Source organism: Vicia villosa, linkage group LG3, assembly GCF_029867415.1.
Source record: "Vicia villosa cultivar HV-30 ecotype Madison, WI linkage group LG3, Vvil1.0, whole genome shotgun sequence".
NCBI classification, from domain to species: domain Eukaryota; kingdom Viridiplantae; phylum Streptophyta; class Magnoliopsida; order Fabales; family Fabaceae; genus Vicia; species Vicia villosa.
This window is the reverse complement of record NC_081182.1, coordinates 60,003,729-60,015,458: the sequence shown is the minus strand read 5'-3', so window position 1 is coordinate 60,015,458 and position 11,730 is coordinate 60,003,729. Positions and strand designations below refer to the sequence as shown.

General features: G+C 33.1%; 1 protein-coding gene across 2 annotated transcripts; it reads right to left on the bottom strand.

Annotated features, from left to right (window-relative positions):
• Positions 1-1,867: 1,867 nt before the first annotated feature.
• LOC131655880 (uncharacterized) lies at positions 1,868-4,040 on the bottom strand. Of its 2 annotated transcripts, none has more exons than XM_058925680.1 (4): positions 3,654-4,040; positions 3,410-3,547; positions 3,135-3,302; positions 1,868-2,109 (listed from the first exon to the last, which is right to left on the bottom strand). In XM_058925680.1, exons 1-3 carry the CDS (start codon positions 3,951-3,953, stop codon positions 3,156-3,158), a joined length of 585 nt encoding a protein of 194 aa, XP_058781663.1. In that variant the 5' UTR covers positions 3,954-4,040; the 3' UTR covers positions 1,868-2,109; positions 3,135-3,155. The 2 variants fall into 2 exon arrangements, with proteins under 2 accessions (XP_058781663.1, XP_058781662.1); XM_058925679.1 differs by having other exon boundaries at positions 3,135-3,335; positions 3,654-4,037.
• Between the last annotated feature and the right edge of the window lie 7,690 nt (positions 4,041-11,730).

The following is an 11,730-nucleotide window of genomic DNA, read 5'->3' as shown; positions in this document are numbered from 1 at the left end:
TCCCTCATGTTTAGTTACAATTTAGAAAATGAGTCACCTGTGTTGTAGTTGTATTTGATACATTACTTGGACTTATTTACAGTTTAGAATATGAGTGAAAACTTTTACTTTTTTCTGCATTTCCATTCATGTTCAACTAAGTTTTCAATGTTTAAGAATAGTCATTTCTCTCATGTTACTCATTTTCTTCCTTTCATAACATTACTAACTTTTATTTTGTGTTTAACTTTTGTAACTTTTGTTTTGTGTTGATTTTTTATTGATGTTCATTCATTATTTTTACAGTTGTACAATTTGGAATATCAGGCTTGATATGTTAACAGACTATGTGAAATAAGAAAATTCTATAGTTACATTCTGAAAAGTCTATATGATATAAAAAGTCCAATAAGTGGTACGGTTTGGGTATTTGACGTGGGAATATCTCAATCCACCCCTTGATATTTTTAGGCACATGACACAATTGCATTAACGCCCCTTGCTTCCGGAGATACATATCAGGAAGTACTTTTATCTTTAGAATTTGTTTTTTTCCGAAGCTACATCTATAGAAGCAGTTTAAAATTGTAAACGTTGGAAAATTTCAAATTATTTCAGTTCAGGGAAACTTGCGTAGATGTAGCTACGAAAAGTCTTAAAAACAAAATGTTCAGTAGATGTATCTATGAAACCTTCTACCATATTTTAAACAAACTATATTTCACTCCAAAACTCTATTTTTTTGTAACAGAATAATACATCAAAATTGTGATATATCTTCTCAATGTTATATAGTACATCAAAAAAATACATCATACATCATCAAAGTAATCATATGTCATATACATAGTCAAAAGAAAGTAGATCAATGTAATAAAAATACAGACATCAAAATAATCAGCACAAATATTTGGTTTCTAAAAAATTAAAGACACCTACAAAATGTAATGCACTACTATACATTAATTTTACACTTTCATCCAATCACGAGCATGTATCCCGCCAAATAGGGGTGACAAACGGGCATGCATTTAGATTCGGCCCGCAAAAGCCCGCAAAAAACGAGGCGGAACGGACACAGTGAAGGATGGACACAGTGAAGGATGCGAGTCTAAAACTTAGACCCACCCTGCAAAATAGTGAAGACAGGGAAAGCCTGCGGACACTGCGTTTTTTAAGCCTAAATACACAAAAAATTATGTAAATCACAATGCCCGCGAAAAAAAGTGGACGAGGCGGAAAAAAAATATTAGAGAGTGAGGACCTAAATCCTTGACCCGTCCCGCACTAAAGTGAGATTAAAAGGGACACGTCCAACGGGTCGGGCCCGCTTTGCCATCTCTACCGCCAAGTCAACTGTAATTTTTAAATTATTAATATGACATGGCTAATGGCTAATCAAACTGTAAAATTAGATATATTATTATTAGACCAACGTGTAAATTATTTTTACATTATTAGAGAGGATAACCATTTAACTCATTTTAAAATATCATAGTTTTCCAATTGCTTTCTTTAAATTCAAGTTCTAGAAATAATCATCACAAAAAAATATGAATAGTGTCACAACTACATTGTTTGTGTCAAAATGTTTGACAATAGAAAAACATTTAAATAATATATCATTCTTAGTAATTTAAAAAAAAAATCAATGATGATTTATTTTAAACATTTTCATCGACCATGCATCAATTGTTCATTCATGTGAACGTGTTAATTGAATATCAGACATAGTATAGTTTATGGTATCCTTATCAAATTCAATTATCTATTTCTTTATTATTGGATATAGGTGTAACCAAATATTAATAGGGTCTAATATCATTTATACTTATCAGTTCCTATTCCTATGTAATATGGGCTATATTAGCTATTGGGCATGCTTGAGGGTGTAATTGGAACACACTTCCATTTGCCTTGCATTGCACTTCAGTAGTGTTACATTATAGAAGATTAGAAATAAGTTCATCCGAGTATACAGATACAGATAAAAGACAAATAAATGGCCATTAGATGGAGTCAATTGACACGAGAAACAACAGGTTAAAATCCCAAAAATTTATAGCAAATATACTACCAGAAACATGAACGGTTGCATTTAACTCACTACGCCAACAAGTGTGTCAAGGCCTGCAAAAGAAAACACATATCACTGATTCATGGAGGTAGATTTAAAAGTTACATGTCACTACAGGCATGAGTTGCTTTGTTTCAATTACAAATTCCAATAATCGAGATACAGTCACTAAGAAGCCACATCGCATCAAAGTGACAGTTACGTGTTTGTTCATTGATTCTTGCGTCCCAAAGCTAAAATTAAGGTGATTTTCTAACGCAGGTAATTGAAGCTTGTAGTAGACGTGCGTTTTATTTGGCGGTGGACATGAAAACAAACAGTGATAGTGGATAAGATAAAAACTTACTTATGTGAACCTCATAATATTTTGTAGCAACTACCCAAACACAATGGTTGCATATACTTTAACAACAATAAACTATTCAAAGATAAAGGTATTATAAAAACAAAATACTTGGGACAAGGATGTAACACCAGAAAAGTGAGGTTAAAAGTAAAATAATCAAGAACAACAATTTTTCTCTCAATTGAAAGTCATCTGAGTATGGCAGGAGTGCATCAGATTACTACTTCCCCAGACAAAGGGCTAGAAAGAAAACAAAGTGAAGTGGAAATACAAATGTGTTAAATTCAGTCTATTTTAAACAAAAGGATCAGCATTCCGTGGTATTACATTGAGGCACAAAGAAATGGCTAACTCTGTCTCTAGTGAAGTCGGTAGCAAAAAAATACAATGCATATTTGCAAGGCGAAAGGCAGTGTTGAAGAAAAAGATATAAAGAATAATAGGAAACCAATTTTTCTATTCTAGTCTAATTGGATTTAGGCTAGTTTGGAAACCAATTTTTCATAATAGGGAAGCACATGAAGAAGAAAAAAAACATTCATATAGCACAAAGGTGTTAGTTAAACAGGGAAGAAAATTTAAATACAAAGGCCGCATAAAGTTTAGAAAGAACTAGTCATTCAAAGATAAAGGTATTATAAAAACAAGGGCAAGTAACACAAGAAAACGAGTAAGAAGCACAAACATAGTTATGATTATTAATGTCCAAGAAAGAATAGTTATGATTATTACCATAGATGTTGATGGTGAGTGTTAGGTTTTAATGGCACATGATATGACCTTGTGTGGTGGTCCACGGCACATTTTGTGTACTTGGGCTTGGAAAGTTGTGGCATGGGTGTTGGAAGGATCTTGTGCTTGAAAGGTAATGTAATACATCCCACCAGGACGCCAGGTTGTCTTTACAATATCCGTCAATACAAAATTTACACCCTAAATCAGAAAATGAATGAATGAATAAATATTGTATAGTATAGATCCATAAATAAATATTGGTAGTTTTGAACCTGATTGTCGTCATTGTATTTTTCTAAGGCAACATTGCAGAGAGGAGTGAGTTCAAGGCGAAGATCATCGTCTATGGGAAGGGGAATTATGGAGCTACATAATTCTGCAATTTTTGGAGGTGCGATTGCGTCAAAGCGCTGTGTCATGGAGAATCAAAATTAAGCTAAAAGCTATGTGTTTTGGAGAATCAAAATTAAGAAAAATGAAAAGAAGGAGATAGATAGATCATAGATGGATGCTTACGCTTAGGTTTCGGGAGCGCTTTCTATAGTCAGCCATGGCAATTTTAATTTGCTTCTCTTTTTCGACCTGAGCCTCATTCTTATACACAAAGGATCTAGTATAAATCTTAAAAGGTTTAGGGTCATCGTCATACATGGAGAAGTCACTCAGAACAAGATCTTCTGGGCGTTTCAACTGCCAATCAAACCGTTTCGGCTCCGATTCCTCATCCGAGTCCTGTTCCGATTCCAGCCGCTTCTCTCTTTCTTCAAAGCTTTCCGAAGGGAGTATGGTGACGCGGGTTTCGAATTCCATAGACATTTTGCACAGAACGAATGGAAGAATAGCAATTCACGTATACCTAAACCCTAAATCGACGAGAAAGAAAACAATCCTCTATTATCAGTTAATAATTCAAATCTAAGTTTTTTTTGTTTGGTAGTATTTTATTTTGGACTGCTCTTGATTTGCTTACATTCCTCGCCCAGGCCCATCCACTTCTGTTTTCTTTTGGAGAATTTTTTTAGGGAAAAAAGGAAATGCGCTGACAGTGTAAAATATTTTTACACTGTCAACCAATGAGAGACATGTATCAGAATAAAACTCATTTTTAATTTTAAAAAACTGTAATTACATGACAAATTAAAGCATTTTGATTGGTTGTATGTGTAAAACTCGTTTACACTGACAGTGCACTATCTTTAAACTTATTTTTTTTAAGGTTTTATTTGTTTCAAATTTAGAGGGAAGGGAAGAAAGGACTTCCAAAAACAAATTTAAAATTATATATAAAAAAGTATTTGATATTTTTTGGAAAAAAATTTGTATAAAAAATGCTTAAAAAGTGTTTATCATTACTATATTTTTAATTTTCAGAATAATATAATAACATAAAAGATATTTGAAAAATTTATGCAAGTCATTCAAAACTCTCATTCTATACAAATTTTGAGTTCCCTAAATTAGAGAGTTTATGGTGTTATGGATAAAAGTGAACCCTTTAAGTTTAAAACCCTCCCAACCAAAATCCTCCAATTTTTTTGTTTGGTTAATAATTCAAATCTAAGTTTTTTTTTGTTTGATAGTATTTTATTTTGGGTTTCTCTTGATTTGCTTACACTCCTCGCCCAGGCCCATCCATCCACTTCTGTTTTCTTTTGGACAATTTTTTTAAGGCTTTATTTGTTTCAAAGTTTAGAGAGAAGGGAAGAAAGGACTTTCAAAAACAAATTTTAAAAAAAAATTATATATAAAAAAATATTTGAGATTTTTTGAATTTTTTTTTTGTATAAAATGATAAAAAGAGTATTTATCATTACTATATTTTTAATTTTTAGAATAATATAACAATTTCGAACGTTGTTTTAATCAAAAATGTGTCAGGCCTTCCTCCTTCCTTACTTCTCAAAAGACAACTCTCAAAACTCTCAAAATCTCCAAAATAGCAAACTTTCTCAACTCACATTCTCTCAAACTCATTCAACTCAATTCAAAACTTCTGTCATCAACATCCAATTGATTGAAAATCTCACTTAACATCAAATTAAACTCGCATTTGATAAGTTTTTTATTTTTCTATACTTTTTATTTCTATATACATTTATATAAATTGAGCATTAAGTTCTGTAATAGATAGTCTAGATATGTTATTTAAATGAGAAATGTATTTGATAGGTAGTTAAGTGATCAATGGATCATTTTGGATGTTGGAATGGACTGCATTTTCGCCATGTTGTTACTATTCGTTGCGGAACCTTACGAAGATGCATCTCTTGAATTTTACAATATTTTAATTTCTAGAATCTTGAGATGCATCTCTGAAATTTATCAATCTGCATTTTTTACTCCGCCCTATTGTGTTTTATTTTTGTAATGCATGTGAGGTTTACTTATAGACATTATGGCGGAGTGCCCTAGCTCCTGAACTGCTGCACACGACTACATCCAGTGGTATTTCAGAGTTTCAAATCCTTATATGACACCGGATGATTCGGGAGATTTACCTAGGCTAGCCTGTTAGGAGATACTAGACGGAAGATTGACTATGTTATTGTTAACTATAGTATGTTGTCTGCATTTGTAGAGAGTTCACACTTGGAGACTTCATTTTTTCATCTTTGTTGACTTAGAGTGAATCCATGAGTACAACTAGGGGCGGTTATTTGGTCTACGTGTACTCCAAGCTACCTGAAGGTTGTATATAGAAGACCAAACAGATGAGAGACATCATCACACTATTGACGGTAATATTTCTGCATCTTTTAGTGTTTGTATGTCATTTTCATAATACTTTTGCAACGCCATTACTAATTATTCATATGTACAATTTCCAGCCTTGGATCCTCCAGCACTTTCCACTGATATCTAGTTGATCATGTACTCTGACCTACACTAAGGATATGTCATGTGCTTCAACATTAATGTCACTTAGAAGGAATTAGGAGACAAAACCATATCTAGTTGAATCTTGTTCCACTAATTGTCTTAATCTTACAAAATAGCTAAATAGTAAGTGTAACACCCCAAATCTACCCAACGATTTATAAAGGAAATCAGAGTTCAAAAGTCTCAAAACAACATACTTGAGGCGTCATATTTTATCAAGTTAAAACATATTCGCATACAAGCTCATTAATGTAGATACATAACACATATCAATGAGGAGAATTCATAACCAATTCAACTTTAGTAAAAAATGCAGCAAAATTCATAAACTCATAAACTTCAAAATGTTAGCATCGTGTCTAACTTGGAAACAACATAACATAATCCTCGTCAGAAAATAACATATAGTTCAAACTTTGACATAACAAAAAGAAACAAGTGTTAATCCCCCGAGTGATACGTATCGGAGCAAAGGACACCAACTCAAGCTACTAACGACAACAGGTACTCCTCATCGTTACCTGCGCGTTACCAACAAAGGGTAACATTCAAATAGAATGGGTGAGATATCAAACAGTATACATGAACGTATGATAATACTTATAGTAAAAATAAGATCATACACAGTTCCCCACTTCTCACCTCAAAACAACTTACATCACAACAACAATGTTATTAACCAATCATAACAACATAATCAAATTCTCAAATATGTCATCAATACACTATCTCATTCACTTTATAATCACAATAATTCAAAATGCAACTCAATATTATGTAAATGCATGTGGTACCATTTGGAGTAAAATTCCCATCGTCTAAAAAAATTGTCATTTGGGCCATCGTCGCTTTTGCTATTTTCAGACCATCGTCGCTTTTATGCAATGGATGCGACTCAATGATGCACATCCATAAAAATACAATATTCACAACACGTTACAAAAACGGCTAAACATCATCATTTCAATACCAAGATTCAATGGCAACAATAATATCATTACTATCATAATAATGCATCACTTCTCAATCACGTCGCTATGTCGTATCATTATACAACATTATTTCACTTCACAACACATCATCATATTTGAAAAATACAATCTAAGAAAAGTTCTAAAAAATCATTCAAGTCAATTTCATTAGATAGGCATCGATTTCAGCTTTACGGAGGTTCAAACGGTGAGCAAGAAGGAGTTACGGATCAAAAGATACAACAATTAGAATTTTCAAAAAGTTTTTGACAGGAAAGTTCGCTTAGCGTGCGTCAAGCGCGCTAACTGGAACTAAAAACAGAAGCGAACACTTTTTGCAGCTCTGCTTAGCGGACCAATCTCGCTTAGCAGACTCGCGAATTTCAAAATTTATTCCCAGTATTCGCTTAGCGGACCAGGGATCTCTTACCGGACATGCGATTTTGCAGAAAAATAACAGCAAACTCAGTTCTGCGAAAAAGCTATTCCACTACTCCAAAATCACTTCCAAACATCAATTATCAACAAATATAACCGGTATTCAAAATCTATTAACAATAATCATCATCAAAAACATGTTTAGAATCCCGAATTCATAGAATCTAACATAAACCTTAAGAATTCCCAATTTCAATTCTCACACTATCATGGATACTAGGCATACAATCAAATTCCCACCATAATCTATCATCATACAATCCCTTATCATGAAATAATCTCACCCTTACCTTAGGTTTTGGATTGAAGACCACTCTAGCTTCAATTTGGAATTTGACCTAGCATTCTCTCCTCTTCCCTTCTTTCTCTTCTTTTCTCTTATTTCACCAAATGATCTTCTAATTCTATCTTTCTCAATTCCCTTGTTTTGTTTATCTTACTAACTTATTATTACTAACTAGTAAGAAACTCGTGCGTTCGCACAGGTTCTGGTACGGGACGCGCATTTGTTTCAGATGTATACTTTTTTAATAGAAAAATGTTTGGTATCCGTGAAAAAAATAATAACTGAATGTATAGAAAAATATTTGGTATCTATGAAAAAAATAGTAACTGAATGTATAGAAAAATGTCTGGTACCCGTGAAAAAAATAAAAATTGAATGTATAGAAAAATGTTTGGTACCCGTACTAAAAATAATAATTGAATGTATAGAAAAATGTCTGGTACCCGTGAAAAAATAATAATTAAATGTATAGAAAAATGGTTGTACCGTAAAAAATAATAATTGAATGTATAGAAAAATGTCTGGTACCCATAAAAAAATAATAATTGAATGTATAGAAAAATGTCTGGTAACATTTAGACCAATAAGATTTTTAATACAAAAAATAATTTTGTTATTAAATATGTTATTAAGGATGTTAGATGAGTTTTTAGATAATGTTTGTCTATTTCCAATAAAAAATTCATAGCCTCATGTGAAATGAATGAAGCAAAAGCAATACATAGAGTAGGCATCGTTGATTTGAAAGAAAATGAATTTATTAATAGTAAAAAATGATATATGTGAAAGGGTTCATAAGTGCATTAATTACATGAGCAGAATAGTGAAAGCAAATATTATAAAATTGTTAATAAATAGTATTATTATTATATTAAAGTATTAAATTTTGGTTATAAGTATTTATACCATGTGCAGCAACAAAGCAAATAAGAGTTTGATTACAAAATGGAAGCGGGACGAGAAAGCATCCACGTGGAAGAGTAATAGAGCAGCAGGGCATTTTAGTACTTTTCAGAACATTTATTTTAATAGAGCAGCAGGGCATTTTAGTACTTTTTAGAACATTTATTTTTTTTATATTGTAAATGGACTCTTATTAGCACGTCTCACTTTTAACACTAACAATAAGGTAGGCCCAATAGTTAATAGTCTAATCATGCCATTACTGTAGCGGGAAAAATCTGACATCGAAGCCATGGGATTGACTCGAATCAATATTTCAGTGAAAGTCGCCACCGCGCTTTTATTATTTCCAAAGGAAAAGGGAAAAGAACGAAAAAAACCAAAGTTTGTTTTTAAAACAAAAAGAAGAGATCTTGGGTACGGGTGTTGATTATATGAGGGGAAGGTTTTAAGCACCCCTCATATCTGTGGTACTCCACAGGAACCTTTTTGAAAATTTGTGTCGTGTGCGTGCTAAAAAAGAGTTTGTTTTATTTTTAAAATAAGCTCGGCAAAGCGTTAAGCTTTGGGCCTACATACCTCCTCGGTGCAATGGAGAAGTCAGAGCTAATGTAGTTCCGCTTTTGGGGAAAACGGTTTTAAAACGAATAAACACTTTGTTGTCGTTAGAGAGAAATACTCAGCCATTGATCTTGAGCATGAGAACAAACAAGTTCTTTGCATCGCAAATGAAAGAAGGGCTCCAACTCGGATAAAATCAACGAGTATGCCACTAGCTCTCTCACGCGGAAAAGATCTCATTATTATCAATCAATTTCAAAATCGTGGGGTATAACCACTCGTTTCGACAATTAACGGTGTCTAAACTTTTGAAGAAAAGCCACTAAGGGCGAAAGATATTTTTTGAGAAAAGGTTTTGAAAAGGTTTGCAAACATAAGAATATTTTGGAAAAAGGGAGAAGATTTTGAAAATCTAAGAAGTAGGAGGAGATGAAGAGGCTAACCTAGTGCATAAAATAAAAGCTAAGGAAAGAAACGGTCTAACCAAATAAGAAGCCAACACTTGACATTAAGAGTCAATGTAGTTTTCCCATCCTTTGGATTTATCAATACCAACGCATTAACACTTGGGGATCCAGATGAACTTATTGTCTTAGCACCACTTTTCATTAAGCACATTAAGATTCTGACGAAAATCGGGCAGAGTAACGGCTGTTTTCGGGTAAAATCCTTATATCAATGCCTTGGAATTGACCATCAAGGGCTTTCAAGGAAATACCTGCACACATAAACATACAACAGTACAATGCCAGACAGACAGAACAATCACAGGGTAGTAACAGAATGGGTCCAGAGGTACTAGGTCCATAAGTCCGAATCTCCAAAATGCCAGGGATAGTAACCAATAGTCCAAAGAGAGCCTTATGTATTTTTTAGATTTTCGGCTGTTTATTAGTGTTTTAGCAAAAAAAGTAAAGTATGGTCCAAGTGGACAAAGAAAAATAACGGAAGCATAAACATATGTCCAAGTGGACAAAGAGAAAATGGAGGAAAGTAAATATGATGAAATGATAAAATAAAGCGATAAAGCGAGAAATATAAAGAGCGGTATAGTAAAGGTGCGGAAATTAAAGTTAGTTGTTAGATGTTAAAGATAACCATCTTGAAACTTGTCAAGTATGTTATCAAAGTTAGTAATGGAGATCGATGGTGAGTGAATGATGTACTCGGATTTAAATTCAATGGGGTTTATCAGAAGCTTGATAAAATCATAGTGACTACACGATAAAAACCTCCACAAGTCTTAAATCAACCGCATACAATTCTCTTCCATATTTGATCTTTTTTATTCGGGACACGAAATATTGCGCTATGTTAAGCAGATCGCCAAGTGATTTATGTAGAAATCACCCTACAACGAGGCCGGTCAAAACTTTATGTGCTAATGCATGCGAGAAGAACGATATGTAGATCGCCTTCCGAAAGCAATACTGCACGAAAAGAAAATAGGTAACGATCTAGTCTTTACTAAGAATCCATAAGAATTCTCAAAGTATTAAGACTTTCATCGATCAAAAGAAAAAAGGAGAAGGAGAAGATAAAATGCATAAAGATAATCAACTCACACTATCATTAATATCATTCATCTAATATTATGGATTTGGTTCTTTCAAACCTATCAACATCCTAGATCCAATGATATTAATGAAATGGAGGAATAAGAATAAAATTCATAAAAGATAATCAACTCACACTATCATTAATATCATTAATCTAATATTATGGATTAGGTCATTTCAAACCTATCAACATCCTAGATCCAATGATATTAATGAAGTGGAGGAAGTAGGAAGCCAAAACAAGCATAAAAAAGGCAAAAAACCACATTCTGCCAGCACGAAATCGACTTACCTCTGTAGGAAATCGATTTCCTGAGTGCAGAGTTCAAATTTTGAAAAAAAAAAAGGTGGAAATCGATTTCCTACAGAGGGAAATCGATTTCCTGCACGCAGCATTCAAAAAATCAGCATTAGGAGGCATAAAACTTGACTTAAGCAAACATACAAACACCTTATGATCACACATCAATTGGAGCACGAATTTTCCATCAATTCACCATCAAATAGGACCAATATAGCATCAAAGATGCATCACACACAAGCACAAAAGAATCACATTATGATAGATGAAAAAGGATGAAGAAAATTACCAAATCTTGAACAAAACTTAGATCTACTTCAAGAATCAACAACACAAATCTTGATCTCTCAACAATTGAAGAAAAAAGAGTGAAATGGATGGTGGTTTAGCTCAAAGTTTGTGAGGTTCAAGATGTGACTCACAAACTTTATGAAAGAACAAAGAGCTTTGGTGAATTTGGTAGGGATGAGGAGAGAAATTGCAAGGGGTTTTTTGGCTCTCAAAGCTTGAGAAATGAGAGAGTAGTGGCCTCTATTTATAGAATTGGAGCAAGAGTAGTGGCAAATTGGTCTTTTTGTGTTTGGTAATTAGCTTGTGTTTAATTGGTAATTAAATGGTATTTAAATGGTAAAATGAGGTTTAAGTGGGTTTAATGAAGGGATTAATTTTGATGAGGTGGAAAATTGGTAAAATG